The 18,993-nt window shown below is 53.1% G+C and overlaps 6 protein-coding genes across 6 annotated transcripts; 5 read left to right on the top strand and 1 right to left on the bottom strand.

The window, feature by feature from the left end:
- Positions 1–265: 265 nt before the first annotated feature.
- On the top strand, positions 266–1,091 carry CDC42 (Rho GTPase; the record flags this gene model as incomplete). The annotated part of the gene is made up of 4 exons (XM_049368754.1): positions 266–285; positions 355–474; positions 579–957; positions 1,008–1,091. 4 exons carry the CDS (start codon positions 266–268, stop codon positions 1,089–1,091), a joined length of 603 nt encoding a protein of 200 aa, XP_049219719.1.
- Positions 1,092–1,964: 873 nt separating this feature from the next.
- On the top strand, positions 1,965–4,699 carry J4E78_008151 (uncharacterized protein; the record flags this gene model as incomplete). The annotated part of the gene is made up of 3 exons (XM_049368753.1): positions 1,965–2,214; positions 2,261–3,261; positions 3,422–4,699. The coding sequence occupies 3 exons, from the start codon at positions 1,965–1,967 to the stop codon at positions 4,697–4,699; spliced, it is 2,529 nt and encodes an 842-aa protein (XP_049219718.1).
- A 1,298-nt stretch (positions 4,700–5,997) lies between these two features.
- RPL37 (60S ribosomal protein L37) lies at positions 5,998–6,472 on the top strand (the record flags this gene model as incomplete). The annotated part of the gene is made up of 4 exons (XM_049368752.1): positions 5,998–6,001; positions 6,061–6,123; positions 6,201–6,272; positions 6,327–6,472. The coding sequence occupies 4 exons, from the start codon at positions 5,998–6,000 to the stop codon at positions 6,470–6,472; spliced, it is 285 nt and encodes a 94-aa protein (XP_049219717.1).
- Positions 6,473–7,136: 664 nt separating this feature from the next.
- J4E78_008149 (uncharacterized protein) lies at positions 7,137–10,558 on the bottom strand (the record flags this gene model as incomplete). Its single annotated transcript, XM_049368751.1, has 3 exons — positions 7,137–9,195; positions 9,312–9,551; positions 10,131–10,558. 3 exons carry the CDS (start codon positions 10,556–10,558, stop codon positions 7,137–7,139), a joined length of 2,727 nt encoding a protein of 908 aa, XP_049219716.1.
- A 3,811-nt stretch (positions 10,559–14,369) lies between these two features.
- On the top strand, positions 14,370–16,305 carry J4E78_008148 (uncharacterized protein; the record flags this gene model as incomplete). Its single annotated transcript, XM_049368750.1, has 4 exons — positions 14,370–14,373; positions 14,464–14,721; positions 14,772–15,555; positions 15,609–16,305. 4 exons carry the CDS (start codon positions 14,370–14,372, stop codon positions 16,303–16,305), a joined length of 1,743 nt encoding a protein of 580 aa, XP_049219715.1.
- Positions 16,306–16,984: 679 nt separating this feature from the next.
- On the top strand, positions 16,985–18,814 carry J4E78_008147 (uncharacterized protein; the record flags this gene model as incomplete). The annotated part of the gene is made up of 2 exons (XM_049368749.1): positions 16,985–17,349; positions 17,407–18,814. 2 exons carry the CDS (start codon positions 16,985–16,987, stop codon positions 18,812–18,814), a joined length of 1,773 nt encoding a protein of 590 aa, XP_049219714.1.
- Between the last annotated feature and the right edge of the window lie 179 nt (positions 18,815–18,993).

Here is an 18,993-nt window from a genome sequence, read left to right as displayed (position 1 = left end):
GCACGAGGACTCATAGGTACGCCTGCCCGAGTCTGCCATCACTGCCAGCGCCAGCAATTGTGAGACTGACCCGTCTGCCAGACGCTCCCCGCTCCCTGGAACCCCTCGTTTGAGCCCATAGCTCCCATCTCCGCACGACCACGACCCTGAGCCTGCGTAGCGACAGCTCCGCCCCATCTCCGCACGCCTATCTCGAATTTTGGTAGCCGACGTGCCTCCAAACAAACATCCATAGCCTCGAAACAAATCCCAGCCTGCCTTCACCATGGTGGTCGCGACAATCAAGTACGCGAAGCCCAACATGCCCGGCGTGCGACCGCCATGCTCCAGATGCTAGTGCTTACTACCCTACAGGTGCGTCGTCGTCGGCGACGGTGCGGTCGGAAAGACATGTCTTCTTATCAGTTATACCACGAACAAGTTCCCCTCGGAATATGTCCCTACAGTCTTCGACAACTACGCCGTGACCGTCATGTGAGCTTCCCTCTGCTCTTTGCACAGTTTGGAGTAGCGGCAAACCCTCGGTGGATTTAGGTTTGGGACAGTGATTGGTGGAGCAGCTGCTGACTGCTTTGAAGGATCGGTGACGAGCCATACACCCTCGGTCTCTTCGATACTGCCGGACAGGAAGATTACGACCGTCTCCGGCCGCTGTCATACCCCCAAACCGACGTCTTCCTCGTCTGCTTCTCCGTGACCTCACCCGCTTCTTTTGAGAACGTCCGCGAGAAATGGTTCCCCGAAGTACATCACCACTGCCCGGGCGTGCCCTGCCTGATCGTCGGCACACAAGTAGATCTGAGGGAGGACGCTGCAGTAAAAGACAAGCTCTCAAAACAGAGAATGGCGCCTGTAAAGAAGGAGGACGGCGAGCGCATGGCGCGGGAGCTTGGTGCGGTCAAGTACGTCGAGTGTTCGGCGCTGACCCAATACAAGCTCAAGGACGTGTTTGACGAGGTAAGCATATTGTACAAGAATGGCTGATGCAGATGCTGACATCTCCACAGGCAATCGTAGCAGCACTTGAGCCGCCAGCCGCGAAGAAAGAGGGCGGCGAGAGGAAGAAGGGCAAGAAGTGCATTGTCCTTTGAGATGCTTATGCGGCAACTACGAATAACCGCATGCTAGGGAGCGTTGGTTTGCAGATATTCTTTGATTAGGCGTGAATCTTTTGGATACCTCTCGAATACAGGCGCCATTGTGGGTAGTGTTCTCTTTCAATCTGCTCAGTTTCGTTCTATGCATTTTACTCAATCTCCCGTCAATTGCACGTTACGTTCAAGATGCAACAAGCAGACATATCTTGATGCTTGGAAAGGCAAGTAAAATGCAGATTAGGGGCTGTCCACTGCGCGCCTAGTGTAACCACTGCGTTACAGCGGATGCCATCTCTTGCTTGATCTCCTCTTGCAAGTCTGCGTCCCCACGTGGGCTACCCCTCTTTTAAGATGAGGTGAACGAGGAGCGCGTTTGCTGTCGTCACTGTTGTTGATGATGTTGTTGCCTTGCCGTTACGTCTTGCTCAACAACGCGATCTCTGTCGTGGACGAACCTCTACCGCAACACCTCCGCAACGCGATAGCCTCCTCTGTTCTCTGATTCATGTGATTTTTGCTACTTGCAAAACTCGAATACTGACGCTTTGGTCGAGACAGGGAATTCTATCATTTCACGCTATTTGAGCTACGACCACTCCGGGACTCTCAGTCTCTTCACCTGCTCAACTCCTCACACTTGGGACAGATCCCCCACTTGGACGAAATCTTGCACCCATGGCGTACCAGTTCACCGAAGAGAAGAAGCGCCCGCCGCCGATCACGCTCCCGTTGCCGCCGCCTCCGCGCCCTCTACCGACCATCGACCAGCAAAGGCAGCAAGGACAGCGCTCTACCGACAACACGCCGCTCACCTCGCCTATTGAGTCACACACTCCAGCCTCGGGGTCGGGCAGAAGTCGCACCGCCATGGCTACGTTCACCAATTTAATCGATCAGGCACGTTCTCCCCGCAAGTCAGACCACGGATCCTGGATAAGTAGCAATGCCGGTTCGACGGCACGTTCGAGGCAGTCAGGACGCAGTCAACATGAAGCTGTAGCTGCACAGGCCCAGATTGAAGCTCTCGACGAGGAGACGGCTAGAGGCAAGGTAGAATCTCGCGCTGAGAAGAACCTGTTCAAGATGACTGGTCAAGTCCCGCCCACTCCAATGATCGGTGAGTCTATGTTACTGTGTATGCACTCTCGTGCTAAAATTTACAGATTCGGCAAACGAGGACGACATCTATATCAGAACAGAAGACTTGCGACGACAGTGCCGGATCGCCAGCGGAGAGCAACCGCCAGAACGCGAGGAGCCGCCCAAAAGCCCAAAGAAAAAGCTTTTCCAGAACCTCCGTAATACCTTTTCCAAGTCTTCCAGCGCTGCAGCTCCACCAGCAATGCCAAACAAAGCAGCGCAGATTTTGGGCACAGCATCACGTCAGGCTCGCATCATCCCAGTCCGCCCCATAAAGCCAGCGCGCCCTGTCGAGTCCACCCCTACAAGGACTTCACGCTCAGACACGGTGAAGTCTCTGCCTGCGAAGGTCGTTAATCCTGACAGCTACGCGCATCGCCATCATAGCGGATCTTCGCGTCGCCATCGCACGAGTGGCCGTGGCTCACCGGGTAGAGGTAGCCTGAAGAAGCAGTCGCACAACGTAGAGAACACACGCCTTGTGCCTGATGTCAACGAATCGTCTGATTCAGTCATCCCGCCTTCACCACCAGCAAAGGATACTCCGCCACCAGCTGATAGGCAGCCCAGCCCACTTCGCAGGGCTGCGCCAACGCGTGGTGATTTACGTGACAGCTATTCGGACTTCAACGACAACATCAGCCGCATCCAGTTCCCTAAGTTTGATCTTTCGCCCGTCCGTTCGTCATATATCCTGCCTGGACATGGTGGATCGAGTCCCGCGAAGTCCCGCCCATATACCGCAGAAGACTACACCAAGCTCATAGAGGATGGATCAGTGCAACGGCCCTACCCCAACGGGGACAGTTCGCCAACCAAGGCAGAAGGCAAACACCATGCTCCTTTGGCAGGTGCGGGCCTTGGCTCATTGCACCTTCCTCGTCCCGACCGCCTGAGGGAGGAGTGTCCGAACACAACGCAAGAGACCAACCCCGCCAATGGTCCCCATCTCCAGCCGCACTTCTATTCTCCATCCCGCATCACTCATTTCCCCTTCGCTGAAGGCGAGACACCGTCTAAGAATGTAAGTCCCTTATTGCTTCCAGGGCTCTTTCTCTCACCTTCCCGAAAAGTGGGGCCTGTCGTCATCTGTCCCTTCAGCGTTTACTTGCCCAGGTACCTTCACACGCAGTACCCCGCTTCTTCCTCTAATGTGCTGGTACAAACGCTAATAACTCTCTCAGTCTGACGAAACGCGCCTTCTCTACTCACACCCCGCAAGGTCACGGTCGGTCCTCCACCCTCGCGAAGAGTCGGCCAACGGCTCAATCAAGATGATCTTCCAAGGAGACCGCCAGGATATCGAGCCAAACTCTCCAACCGCTCGCGAAGTCGATGAAAACGAGCAGCTCACTCATGAAGGTGATCGGCGCTCCGACGTTGGCATCACAACCCGCGTCATGCAAGAGTTGCGTATTGGAGAGCAGAGCGAGAACCCACGACAAAGGAACGGCAATCTCGGTGACCAGTCCTCCTCACGGCTGACTGATATGCTCAACACTGTCAGCCCAGGCCGCAGTGAATCGCACGGCGATTTTCAGCTTTACTGTCCCAGCGCCGTTCCCAGTCCGCTTCACAAGATTTCTGGTCCTCCGTTCTCAGCACGCGCGAGTGTGCCTTCCGGGTCTTACAGCGCAATTACCCAGCCGCTTGCACCAAAGACCACCGAGGACCACTTCTACATGACCAATGAGCACCTCGATGTAGTGGGTAAGACTACTTGGGACGCACTAGAGAAGCTCGCCAAGGACCAGGAACGTACATCACAGGCGAGGCATGATGATACTTTGGCACTGATCAACAGACGCTTCAAGCAACTCTCATCTCATCTGGATGCTGTCAAGGAAACTACCAATCGCGTAGAGACTTCCATCGATCGCGTAAGGGAAGTAGCGGACAATCAACACAACATCTACGCAACCGTGAATACCATCAAGGATAGTATCAAGGAGACCATTCCGGACGCGATGAAGGAGCAGGATAAGAAGATGGCCATCATGGAGGCGGAAATGAAGGAAATGAAGCAGATCATTCAGGCTTTGCAAAAGTCCATGGACCAGAAGGCTGCTGAGCCGCCACACACTCCTCAGCCCCCGTTCCCCTCGCACAACCAGCGCTCTCCACACTCTCTGCCAAGTCACTATGGTAACATCCCTGAGGTTGTCCGCGAACTCCAGCCTGTGATGCAGCACGGCATGTCTTCTCCTCAGGACGGCCATAATGACGCTCGTCTTGGCTATCAGAACGGTCATCAGAACGGCAATCATTGGACTGCGCGTCCTGCCTACGCTGGCCGCAACGGCAAGGAAGAGCGCCCATCATACGCTGCAAACCCCTACCTCTACAACAACGGCGGTCAGTACAGCAGTGGCTATTCTGGCGGAGGTTATCCTCCGTTCGGTTACTCTGCGAACTCTACTGACCAGGACTTCGGTTTCAACAACCAGGGTCAGCCAAAGTAAGCTCAGCCGATTGCCAAAGATGCATTTGGGATTCAGCGATCACATCCAACGGGCATGACTAGGGACTTGGAAGAGCTGCTGTACCTGCGAGGGAACATTAGCGCAACTGGGTGACGATGAGTTTGGGCGGCTCTACACGGGAATATTTTGTATCATATTGACTCGGAGGTATCTTGTCTGCGGACTGGGCGGTATGTGTGCTATCACGGGATACCTTCTTCATTTGAAGCTCACTTCCGATACTTTGACGTGCGGTATCAGCTCTCATAGCTCTACCGACATCCGCGGATGAGCCACAGATATGTCACAAATGTCACATACAGTATAGGCTGTGTTATTTAGACTGTATTGTGTATTGCTGGGTGATCTATCGTGAGGACTTTCATATGCGGAACTCAGCTGGGAGGTGCAGTCATCAATCGACATGGTTCTAAATGTCGACTGCCATGTCCCGAGCCGCGACCTGCACTATTTCTAACCGTACTGGCTTGTAATTGATCACATGGGCAGAGTAACGTATCGGTGGCGCTTCTGAGTCTGCAACCCTCTTCCTCTGGGGTATGCGAAATACGACGAGATATGCGACAACCAACTCGTAACCGGCGACCTGAGCACGATCGCATAATCAAGTCGTTATAAGGTGCATATCCGGCATTGCAGGTAATCATATATCCTAGATGATGCATGATGAGATGTAAGTTTCTCCGATGTATTCGATGATAGTTTTTGCGGAATTTGACAGCTGTTCTTCATCCCACCTTAGTGACATGGCTGGTAGAGTAATGAACTTCTCGCTCTTTTAAGCGCGTTACTCGAATCGGAAATGGTATTCGTTAGGACACTAACATTAGAAACATTCTACAAGCAATGACCGTGGTTACAAGTGATAAAGCCGTCGTGATGTCCGTAGAGATCGCTGATGAGGGTGTCCCGAAAAGCTGAGTGGCAGTCAAAGGCGTCTTCGATGTGGATGAGTTGAGGCCTTTCAATTAATCGATGGAAGAACAGATTAAGCGATGGCAGAGCGTTCATAGTTGCCGCTCGTGGTGACGATGTTCCTGCTGGTGTTGATGCCCCTCGTGCCTGCCGGTGGAGCCCCGTCGCGCCATTCCCGAAACGGCTAGCCCCACACACGTTCGAAATTGTGTCTCGCTAAGCTGTTGTCGATTTCGCTCTCGCACGACGAAACCGCGATCACTCCCACCCTCGATACTAACAACAGCGTCACCAGGTATGCTCTCCCGAATTGCTGTGTAGATGACCGGTTACTGACGATTCCTATTTAGTCCCCAGCCAAAATGAGTACGCCGCACTCCCACCCTCACCCGCAACCACGAGCTTCGAGACTGACTGCGATATAGCGAAGGGTACCTCCAGTTTCGGAAAGCGCCACAACAAGACGCACACGCTCTGCAGGCGTTGCGGTACGTGATACCTCCCTGGAAGCTAGCAATGGGAATGCGAAGGCACGGAAAGAGGCAAGGGCTAATTCAATGTCTAGGTCAACGATCCCTCCACATCCAGAAGCACACCTGCGCCTCATGCGGCTACCCTGCTGCTAAGACCCGCAAGTGTACGTGTACCTGAGACGCGCACACACAGAACGCGAAGATTAACATTGGAACAGTCAACTGGGGCGAGAAGGCCAAGCGCAGGAAGACCACCGGTACCGGCCGCATGCGATACCTCAAGACCGTCAACCGCAAGTTCAGCAACGGATTCCAAACTGGCACACCCAAGGGTGCCAAGGGCCCCACCGTCAAGTCCTCGTAAACGCATGAAGCTTAAGGTTGGCGACGAGGAGGAGTAGAGGCGCGATGAAGGCCATTCGGACGGGTGCATGATCGGAAAGCGGGTTCTTATAGGCAAATGGTATTGCTCGGCATGGGGCGTTCTGTCATCCCTCTCCCGGTTGCTGTCCACCTCGCATCACCAACGAGGATGGCATCACCGTTTGAGCGCAAAGCTCTGGAGGCATAACTACGGAAAATTCATCATGTTCTGTCACGAAATAAAAGCATGAATCAAGCCACCGACTGTGCCAATCAACCGCAGATGATGCACTGATGAGTTTAGGGAAGCGAAGGCTATCGAGGTCGTTAGATGGATATACACCGAGCGGAACACCGAGACCTCTACACGCTACACCACCGAACGCAAGAATGTACACAAATGGCTGGCCGATCCCGCGACCCATCACTCGAGTGCAGACGACCGTGTCGATTATACCTGCAAATGTACCAATCTGATTGACAAATCACAACCGGGGGACACTGCCAGTTGCTATTACCTGATTTTTCTGCATATCCAGATAAACAAGTCTCGACTAACACACCAGCTGTTATACAAGATCCGCACCTGGCCCAGTTCGCATATCAACATGCACCAGTGCTTTGAACACTAACAACAAGTAAGCCAGACATTCTCGTTCCATCACTCAAAACCACCTCCTCTGCTCGATCTTCGTCCACCACCGCCCCTTCTCACCTTCCTCTCTAGGGCCTACAAACTCCAACACCTGGTTGCCTCTCCCGATCCTGATGTCCAAATCAAACATGTCGCTCGCAGTTCTCCTCTCTTCCTTCACACCCAGGCAAAAGCTTGCCCTCACACCTACACCGCCCTTCCTCTCTTTAGCCACATCACTCAGGAACGGCCCAATGTCCCGCGCAACACGATATGCGAGTGCAGAGGGTGTGAACTTGGTCCTGAGCTCCACAGCCCACCGATTGAAGTTCTGAGCCCGTGGCACAACGCGTGGATTACCAAAGTTGGGAAACTGACCTGGGTCGACGGGTTGATCATGGGTTGGCGATGCCGGGGGCGTCACGATGGTGAGTGCTGTCGAAGAAGGGGAGCGTGTATCAATCCAAGACTGGATGATCTCCGTGTCGCGGTACGAGTCTTCATACCAAGTCATCAGCCAGAATGAGATGACGAGTTGTTTGAGGTTGTCGAAGGAGCGGAGACCGGTGAGAAGAGGGTTGGTGATGGGTGTTGTGTAAGAGAGAATTGGGCAGCCGTTGTAGCCACAGATCTTGAGCTCTTCAACCGTAGACGCGTGGTGCAGGGCGACGGTCTGAAGAAGGGGCGCCTGGGGTGGCCAACCGTAGCTCGGTTCGAAGGTGAAGTCCACAGGCATGGGGAACCCGCGACGATATGCGGCTAAGATGCCCGAAAGGTCTTCGTCTTCAAGGTTGTAGATGAACTCTGAGCCGGATTGCCCTGGGTCGATGGCGCTGAGTTGCTGTCCGCCAGCCCCCCATGTATTCCCTGCTGGGAAAGAAACGCCAATCATGACTATCTTCTTCAGCGGACACCAGTGTAATGCTCGGAGTAGTTCGCGCTTCTCGTCGCGTGGTATACCGCCTTCTAACTTGATCTGCTCGACTTTCCGCATGTGAGGCACGAATTCGTCGATGAATCTTCGCCGCCGGGTACGTTCCTGCATATCCTCTGCCGTCCTGCATATCGCCGTGAAAGGTTCCCCGGGCCCTGCATATTGCGTATCGATGCGAAGGTCCGTGAGCGTTGTTGCTAAATGGGCGACCAGAGCTCGAGATCGATTTTGTATGTCAAGAGTTGGCTTGGTGTGGCTGTACATTTTGTCCATCGGCCACCCGAGGCACTGTATCTTCGGATGCGCCTCGACGAAATCCAGAAAAGGTCCTTCCATTAGATAAACGTCCTTTGGGAGTACTGTGGGTGGTAAAACAGCATTGCGAATCTGGAATGCGCGCAAGTGCGGGAAACGCAGCCTGCTTAGTGCAGAGAGAAATAATTCAGAGTCAGTGGTGGAACCAGCGAGTTCTGTTTCTCTTCGACGCCAGTGTATCCAATCCAGGTTGAGACTGGTGAGATTGGATGCGGAGCACGCGATTAGCCATTCCATTGGGGGCTTTGAGTCAGGCACGAACTGTCCAAGTGATGTAGGCTCGGAATGCACCGGATTCTCATCGATGTAGTCTCTAATCTCAGGAAGTTCCTCCCACATGATAGCATCGTATGCTCTGGCCTTTTCCGTTAACTCTTCTGTTGAAGACCGCGGCCAGCGTTCTGGCAGACCTTCGTGAGAGAAGTGGATAGTAGTTCCAACAAATCCTCCTGCGCCATTATGCATCTGGTAGTATTGTCCGCCACGGGAAAGCTTGAACTCGGAAAACTGTAGCCCCGGACATTGTGTTTGATCTGACATGTCCTTTCCAAGCCTGCGCAGCCGAATGCTCTCGAGCCCAGTAGCTTTGTTTGGTAGGAGCCGGCATAGCTCAGTCTTGTTGAAGCTGCAGCTCTCAAGCCAGAGCTTACGAAGAGGTACACGTCGTGGTCGACCTTGATCAAGGAAGCCAGTGACGAGTGCATTCGTCAGCTTGTAGTGCCCATATACAATTCGCAGCGTATGCACGTTGATCAGGTTCCGTATGGAGAGCTTGAGGAGTATATGTAGTCGATCGTCTTGTGAGAGATTATCGGCGTCGAAGCGCATTCGTGGGAGTTCGCTGAATATGTTCGGAGACGGCAGGTGACATCGATGCGACAGTGTCTGGACCTTGGACGCGATCGTAGGGTTACTGACACGTTAGCATGGTTCTCATGAAAGACTTGAGATACCTACGTCGCAAGTATAAACAGTTTCTGAATGATGGGTGTGTCGTCGTGCTCATCTGGCTCACCACGACCGCGTTCGCCCCATACCTTGTCTGTCTCTTCGTTCAAATGCAGCTTCCACTGGTCGACCAAGCAGACATGACGCCACAATAAATCCGTGGCATGTTGATGGAATGTCTGGGAAACTTGAGCGACCTGTTTGAGCGTAGGAGTGTCGAGGTAGGCAACGATGAGTTGGAGCAATTCGCTGGGTAGAGACTGTAGCTGCAAAACGAATCAGCTCATCTTCACAAATGTAGATAAGGGTAGAGACGCGCCGAATACGCGCGCACTGTGGAGATAGCACGTGTAGAGCGGACCAGGCCTGCCCACGGGTATCATTGTACATACAGAAAGTGGGCGTTCTTCGGCCCTGACGCCGGGTGGAGAAGGTGACATCATTTGATCGGAAGAAGTACACATAGGCATCACAAGTGCTCATAGACGCGCATCGCGTGAGTATGCTGTGGGATTCAACCGCGCACGTGGCAGTGTTGTGAGCTGGATGCGTGAATTCGTCAAGTCTGGGCGGTGATGCGCATCGACGCCATCGGTGGGGTGCCACCCCACAAACCAAACCCCTGCCCAGCTGCCCAGCCATGTGAAAGCCTCGCACTTGACCGGCGCGACGTCCACCGTCTTCAGACTGGATTCTGAATATGACAGCTTGCATACCAAAATTGATGGATGGAGTCCAAAGAGGTAGCAGGTCTCGTGACCTCAAGCTTCCTTTTCTGTATCCTCTACCATGTCCTATTGAAGCTTCCGTTCTCGAATCATCCTGTACATGCCAATACTAGGCGCCACATCTTTGAAGCCATACATTGGGTAGAGTTTCTGTGCCATCTCTTCAGCTACAAGGCTCACATATGCCGACGGTGCGTGCTCATCCACGTAGTCCACAAGCTTCTGCATGACGCGCTTTCCCAGTCCTTTGCGTTGGTGATCTGGGTGCACCGCCACGTCCACCAGGATGAGGAATAGCGACCCGTCGCCGACCAAACGACCCATTGCGATGGCTTCCTGCCCCGGCGCCGGAGTCTTGTCGTCAAGCATGTGTTTGCGCTCATACCCGACGATGCAGCAGAAGGAGTTGGCGAGTGACTTGGGTACGGCTTCCATGGGTGGGGGTGTCATCCCAGCGAGCTTTCGGAGATCGTGATACGTTTGCGGTGTCGGTAGACCTTCGAGGATGACATACTGTGATTCGGCCATTTTTGAAAAGATGGGTGAGAGTAACAAGCTTTTCTTTCTGTAGGTGCGAGTGCTTAATATGCAAAGTTTCGGAGTTCAAATTTCGGAATGAAGTGCGGAGCAACACATGCTGGCACGCCTGACGCCCTTTCGCAGTGTTAGTCGTCGTTTCTTCATGAAGTTAATTCCAGAAGAAGCTATCAAAATTTCTGAAAATTTCTGGACGCGATAGTCTCGAGATGTAGTGGCCTCGCTCATGAACAACAGTACTAGGCGTGAAGTCGAAGTGCACTTGCGCCTTCGACACGATTTGGGAACCATGAGACGACAATACAGATTCGCACATGACCGCGCCGACCATCTAACAGCCTTCTTCTACCTCATCTGCAGAGGGTAGGGAAGACAATTCAATGTCTCTTAGATGTACTTTTGTAGAAGACAAGTATTTAGAGCTTTAACCCTGACAGGTTGCTGGAAGTGCATGTCTTCTTACCAAACATGACTCTTTTACAGCGCTGATGAACTAGGCCATCTTCTGCGCTGCTAAACAGAACTTCCATATACCATATACCTTCATGTGTGCCTCAGTCCAACACGTGAATGCACAGGCACGGAGTTCTCCGCTCTCATATATTTCAAAAGAGATGGATCCGAAGCTCACTAGACCGTCAGTGAATTCTAGTACAGCGCTGTGGTATGCGCTATCTTTGCTGTCCTCAAGAGCATCGACAGGTAGAGTATCCTTGGCGACCATCAGACCTGAAATTGGTGACAGACGACATGTTGCACAGACACGTTCGGACATCTGCGACGCACAATGCTGCGGTGCAAGGCAACACCAGGCTGCAATCATTGGTTCATGGTATTCATGCAGCAATTTATCACCATGATGACAGCCATTGCTTGAGTTTTGTATATATGTGGGCTCACAGTCTACGGCTGCATGCGTTGCATTAGCCACGAGAATTATGGTCACAAGCATGGCGCAAGAAGATAGCGGCTGTGTCTTTAGGTCGCCAATGATCGATCAGGTGGGCATCGCTGCAGAGAGCGAATCACTACGCTCGATCATTACCTTGCCTATCAATTCTGTAGAGGGAGTGACTCTAAGCCCTATGGTCAATATCAGCGGTCCGGAGACAACACGGGCGGAGTCCGTGGTGAGCAGAAAGATTCCTGCAAAGAAGAGAAGAGGCAGCATATGTATTGGCAACACCACGGGCTTGGTGAAAAATTTCTGATAGAGAGCATAATGCATCACTTCCCAGTGTGGTAGGGGTCCCTGCTGATAGCGGATGGCAGCTGTTATTGATCGTGTGCCGCGTGTTCTCGCCGAAAGCTGTGTTGATGATGCTCCCCAACCACCGTAGAATCCGAGCTTGCGTATCGCGGTATGTCGTTTGAAGGTGACATTGTCATGGGCCACGGAAAAATCGGGCCGCGCGTTCCACGGCTCCGTGTCGGATGATATCCTAACGTCGTGTCTAAGGTAGTGCGACATCAAAGCAAAGCAAAACTTGGTCAAGATGTGTAATACTGCAGATGTAAAGATTACCCTGCATAAACATGGACTTGAGATGGAGCCTAAGCGTTCTCGAAGCCGCACGATTATGCAACGTCGAGATGCTGTAATGCCTGTGGTCGTGCAAATTTTGATAAGCTCAGTGCACATGACGTGGTGTTTCGTTCCAAACATAGCCTTGGAACTCATCGGAACCTGGTTGTTGGGTACATGACGCGCAGGAATGACTGCAAGCTCGAAGATGCTGAGCAGCGGTTCTCTTCGAGTCAGCATCGTGTGACGATATTCGTCACCTCTGCCGCCGCACTATTCAGTGGGTTGGCAATCTTCTGGTTGGGGTTCTGGTATATTTTTGCATTCGGGCCCGTAGAACCAAGCGACTCCTGCGGCTGACTTCGACCTGGAGCTCGTTGCCTGGAAGAAATCTCCATGTTACTCTGAGAAGGTGGCGATTCGATCGTGGTATCTGCGCCTATGCAGACGAAACATCTGGAGTTTGCGCGTCGAGTGAGGACCAGCCGATCCGGATGTGGTGTGTTCTGCGAGGCCGTTGTGCGCCGCGAACTTGGCACAGAGCTCAAGCCATATCATTCGACGCAAGTGAGCATGTTGGGGTCGTCTTTGATGAGTATATCGGCATATCGGCAACCGCTATGTGATAGAACGATGTTCGTAGCGGCACCGGCCTAAAGAGTTACGGAGACAGCTGTAGTAAGTCGGTACCTGGCTAGTACGAGTACACACTAGCCGGGAACTGCTGGTAAAACAGCGGGTGAGCTACTTGCGCGATCCCTAGTGGAAACACCATCATTACTACAAATAGTACACTGATCTATCGTTTCAAGGAGTGATGTCGCAAACATAATGACTTCATGCTTGTCCTGAGGAGCACGGAGCGAAAGCGATCTTACTTTGCTTCGAGACAGGTGTTTCTGTCATACACGCCACCGTCAAGATATGCAGACTTCGGCGCGGAGGAGGTCGCGGTCGCCGACGAAGGCTTTTGCGCCTGGGCGTGGGTGAGACAATAGGCTCAGGGTCCAATGCAGGGCAATATGACGTGACTGAGCAAGAGCGATGAGAAGCCTCAATGCGAAGTTGGAGGGAAGGCAGAGAATCTCAGGCGCGCCGGACTTGCAACGTCGGCTCTCCTCACTTAGATAACATCCAGGGTTGACGCTTTTGGGAAGAGGACGCGAAGCGAGCAGGGGCTTTAGGCTGATGGTCGCAAATGGGGCGATCCGCACGACTGCCGGACGATCATTGGTTTTTAAGGCCTCTGTAAATAGATTAGCCCCATATGCAACAACACCATCAGCACCGATCATCATCCTGACACACGACAGCCAACTGTCACAATACTCGTGTTTCCAAGACGGCCGCATCCTTCGGATTCATCGCCGAGCTCGTCAGTTCAGCCCATCCAGCCAGCATCAGCTGTACCTCTTGCCATCTCCTAGGGATCCCCGGTGGCAACATTGCATGTGCAATTCTCGCAAAGTGTTACACGTGCAATACAACCCGTATCTGCTTACTGAGTTCAGGCAGAACATCCTTAGAGTAATAGCTTTCTAGCTTTGACAAATTGTCTTCTTGCGACTATCTTCGGAACGTCTGACGAGTCAGTCACTTACCGGTGACCAGGACAGCAAGTTGCCCAGAACGATGCGGAAAAGAACATCGTCGATGTATAGCCTTCCAATACTGCGGCTATCAGCGATCGCCCTGCAGCTTTCCTCAGGATGTTCCTTATCAGCTTGGTCCTAAGCAAGCTAAACGAAAACGGTCGCGGAGGATTCACATACTATGCCTGCCTTGGCACTGATGCTGCATACTCAGCGCAGCCAGAAAACTCGTGGTCCTTGCAGACCAGTGAGCTGGTCAAACAAGCGAGGCTAATTTTTGTAATCACAGGCGTCATGCTTGTTAGAGGACATGATCCACTCTCTCGGCTCTGACACGCAGCGTCCCGTAGCTGCGCACGGAATATCGGTACTCGAAACTATCCACATGAGTAGGCTTACATGCTCAGGCAGTGACCCTCCTGCCATGGAACTTACAGGTGCTATATGTAGTGCCTCATGCACCCGCATCTCTTCTTAAGGCTGCACATCTTTCGTAACCCAACTTCTTGGTCCTCGTCACGCTGGGTGTGATTTCTTTTCCTACGGACCGTTTGCCATTATGGGGCTTCCTTCAATATTACTAGCGGTAGCTGTGCTTGGTGCATATGCACTCTACAGGTACTGGGATTCATCTCGTCGTCATAGAATACCGACAGGCCGAAAGCCTCTACCAGGACCCAAAGGTATGGGTCTTATTTCTCCGTCACATCGCATAGGCGAAGGTCTACTGCTGGACCCTGATGATCACAAAAGTAACTTGACTAACCAACATATACTAGGCTACCCCATCCTCGGCTCAGTACCTGAGGTGCCTGAGAAGAACGGTTTCATCAAGTTCGCGGATTGGGGCAAGCAATATGGCCCGATCTATCAGTGCGACCTGGCTGGCCATAACCATGTCTGGATATCTAGCGATCAGATTGCAAAGGACTTGCTTTCGAAAAAAGCGGCCATCTACTCCGATCGACCGCATATTCCCTCTTTGATCGACGACAACCGTTCAAGCGCGCAATATCTCCCGCTTCTCAGTCGAAATGGTAAGTCACATTCACAAACGCCTAATGCCATTGTGCCTAACGCTTTCCAGAGGGCCATACTCGTCAACGAAAGTTTGCGAACATCATCATGCGTGAGTCGGAAAAGGCTGCGTTCCATCGATACCCTGAAATGGAATCAACACGCATGCTGGCCGAGCTATTGGACGCACCTGATCAATACAACAACATCCTTGAGTCGTTCATCTCTCGCGTCACCTGTCGACTGGCCTGGGGCCACAGCGAAGGTAGTGACGAGCTGAAGCAACGCGCACGCGAACTTCTCATCGGTGTCTCGCCCACTGGTTCTCTGAGCAACAAGCTACCATTCCTCATGTCACTGCCAGACTGGCTCTCCCCACCCAAGGCTTGGGAGAGGCGACGCGCGACAACTGAGCGAACATGGTTCCAGACCATGCAAGAACAAGTCGTGAACGATGTGCAGTCTGGACAAGCAGCCCCATCTTGGATGAAAACCTTCCTGGATGGTCGTAGCAAATGGGGTTTCAAGTCCGATACCGAAGGCGCATATGCTGTTGGCATGCACGGCATCGCCGGAGCTCTTACTATCGCCGCTCCGATGCAGACGTTTTGTCTGGCCATGACACACTACCCACAGTTCTTGCCGATGTTACACGAGGAACTCGATCGTGTCTGTGGAGACAGGATGCCACGTTCAGAAGATAGACCCAATCTTCCTTTCTTGCGAGCCATCATTCGCGAGTGCATTCGATGGCGCCCACCAGTCCCCACTGGCATTCCCCACTACCTGATTCAGGACGATGAGTACAACGGCTATCACATTCCCAAGGGCAGTACCATTCATCCTTTGGAGTGGTAAGTTCACTTGCATCCTGACTGGTGTAAACTATTCTGACATGCTTCCTTAGGGCCATCTCCCGCGACCCTGATCTATACCCGGATCCAGAAACCTTTAACCCTCTTCGATGGATCAAACCAGAGTACCCCACCTACCAAGAACCTCTTTCTCAGTATCCAACTATAATCAACTCGACACAGTTCGGGTACGGCCGGAGAACTTGCACAGGGCAAGCTGTGGCAGATGAGGATCTATTGATTGGCATCGGCGCTATTGCGTGGTTGTTCGACATCAAGAAGTCATCGGGTGATCCCATCATCATGCCGGCCATGAGCCCCATGAGGGCGGAACATACGATTGGCATGAATGAGAAGGCCACCACGTCAGATGAGGAGCTCAACACAAGTCTCAACACAACTGAGCCACCCATGGCAGAAAAGATCCTTGCAAAGTTCACATACCCTGGATCTAGGCCAACGAACGACGCAACACTGGAGAAGTCAAAGCCCGCTGAGCCGACTAGTCAGCCTCTGGAATGGGGCGACATCACCAAAAAGCCTGAAGACCCCACACTCGACTACTCCATCCTGCTCATCGCGAAGCCTATTCCCTTCAAATTTGATCTCAAGCCCCGCGACACGGTGCGAATAGACACGGTCCGCGACCTCTTCAGGGAAGGCGTCGAAAAAGGTGACTATCCCGAAGCGAGGGGATACTGGGGTGCAAACCAGGGACGTGATATGCCTTTGGGCTGGGCCAAAGTTTGAGACACGTTGTTCGTGATTTGCAAGCCCTGCAGATGCAGGCTTATTCACCCTTGTGCGGGGATCCGGTGCTGAACCTGCAGCGCTGATCATGGGTATATAAAGGCGCCAATAATAATTCGTTTGGAGGAATTTTGGCCTCCCAGATGCGGTTGAGCTATAGCTTGCTCCCGCGTGGCTGGGGGGAAGGCGATGCTATCGCTGTCGCTACGTTGTTATGATCTGGACATTCTTCACCAGCTTTCCTTAGTACTTACCACATGTCTCCTTTACTTAGAGCTTCAATACCCAATACGAAAAGTAATCAATAACGGCACGGCTTGCATGAGTTGATCCATGGAGTAAGAAGGCCCTCACCTGATAACTGACACATGTTGGCTGCAGTTGGCATATATCGGGCGGATGCCTAAAGCACGTTGCAGCTTACTCTAGACTTGGCTCTTGCGTCGCGGACCATCACGGCCTGGACGGCGTTGGGCTGAGCGCGGACACGTTCTGGGTGAGCCGCTGCACACGTGATGAGACCAGTCTGCCGCCACACCCTCCAGCCACAGCTCTGACATCACGCATCTTCGGACCGAACGGCCGCAACGCGACATCGCCCTTCCACAAACACCACACGACATCTCAATGCGCCCACGATAGCCCTGCTCAGCTCACCGCGAGCACGAATCGCGCAATCATGTTCGGCCTCCAATTCACCGCCACGCGCACGCAGATCGCATCGTACCTCTTCGGCGTGGCGCTCTTCAGCATAAGCTTCCTCGTCTTCCTCAATAGCTCCATATCCTTTGTCATCACACAGCGCATCGGCCAATCGCGCAATGTCGGCGATGCGGTCGGCACGCTGGGGTTTGTGGATGAGCTGGTAGCACTTGTTGCGTGTCCAGCGTGGGGACTACTGAGCGACCGCGTGGGTGTGAGGAGTGTTGCGGTTATGGGATACAGCATTGTAGGCGTTGCGCTATGGGTACTTGTGCAGGCGCGGAATGTGTATCCAGAGCTGTTGCTTGCGAGACTGCTGTTCAGCCTGGGTGGAAGTGCTACGTAAGTCTCGAGAAGTTGGGTTGTTTGCATAGGCTACTGAGGCTGATGTTTGAACAGCGCGACTATGGTGACGGCAATTCTGCCCTCGATGACTCTCGTCAAGGATGTCAAACCCGATCCGCGATCGCCGACGCGTAGCCGTGGCAGGTCGCATGCGCCAGCTGCTTCGATATCGTCCGAACTCACTATTACGCCCGCGCGTTTCCGCTCCAATTCTCCGGAAGATCATACACAAGACACACCTGCGAAGAAGAATTCGGGCGCATCTACGTCACAGCTTGCTGGCTTGGTGGGCATGTTCACAGGCTGTGGTGCTCTAGTTGCACTGTTTGTCTTCCTACCTCTGCCAACACAGTTTCAAAATGCTGGCGAGCGTCCCGCGACAGCTGTAGCAGACGCTTTTTATGTCGTAGGGGCCATCGCTTTTCTGGTGGCACTGGGCTGTTTCTTCGGCTTGCGCCAACTACCTGGCGAAGAGGCGAAAGGCTGGAAGCGCCTTACCAGCAGAGGCGACTACAAAGATGTAGATTCCCATCTGACGCGCGACGTCGTACTATCATACCCTGGTCTCTTCCTGGAAAGTGTCCGTCTCGGCTTCACCTCCCCAAACATCGGACTCGGCTACGTCGGAGGATTCGTCGCGCGCGCATCTTCAGTCGCTATATCGCTCTTCATCCCTCTCTTCACGAACCACTACTTTCTCCAGACTGGTCGCTGCAGAGTTGATTCCAACATTCCCTCAGACATCAAAGTCGCTTGTCCCGAAGCCTACAAACTTGCAGCGATGTTAACAGGCATCAGCCAGCTCATAGCACTTATGTCCGCACCCCTCTTCGGCTACCTTTCCGGTCGATTTCCACGATACAACGTTCCCTTGCTAGTAGCAGCTGTATCTGGTATAGCAGGCTACTCGGCCTTCGGATCGCTCACGAGCCCAGACTACAAGAGCGAAGACGGCACAGGCGCGATCTTCTTCATCGTAGCTTTACTAGGCATCAGTCAGATCGGCGCCATCGTCTGCTCCCTCGCCCTCCTCGGCCGTGGCATCAACAACGACGAACATGGCTCCGCGACAGATCTCCACAACTCGGCCTCCGCATCCATCGGAACAACGTCGCATCCATCTGCAGGCGCCACACCACCACACAGCGCGCCCATCACTCCTCTGGACGAAAATGCTCCTTTGCTTCCAGAACACATACAATCTTCCCGCTCGGCATCCGCGTCAAGACGAACGTCATCGCATAACCACATCAAAGGCTCGATAGCGGGCACGTACAGTCTGCTGGGTGGCTTTGGTATCTTATTGCTGACCAAAGCGGGCGGTGCGCTATTCGACAGTACGGGACCTGGTGCGCCGTTCTATATGATGGCTGGGTTCAATGCGCTGCTATTGGTGGTTACGGTTGGTGCTAGCGGATTGCAGGGTGTGAGGAGGTGGAGGACGTCGGCGTCAGGCGCTTAGGGCTGGCGTGTGTGTTAGCATATGTATGGTATGTGTATGAATGAGATGGGAACAAGGCGTTTGATGGGGTTTCACTGGCTGCCAGGTCAGATATGGACGAGGCGGGGAGTATATACCCTCTTGCAATGATATTGGTAATCGAACGATTGCACGCATAGTTCTCAGCGCTTGCATCACAA

Source organism: Alternaria triticimaculans (assembly GCF_023758025.1).
Source record: "Alternaria triticimaculans strain BMP 0046 chromosome Unknown scaffold_13, whole genome shotgun sequence".
NCBI classification, from domain to species: Eukaryota; Fungi; Ascomycota; class Dothideomycetes; order Pleosporales; family Pleosporaceae; genus Alternaria; species Alternaria triticimaculans.
The sequence above is the reverse complement of the archived record's forward strand: the minus strand, read 5'-3'. Positions and strand labels throughout refer to the sequence as shown.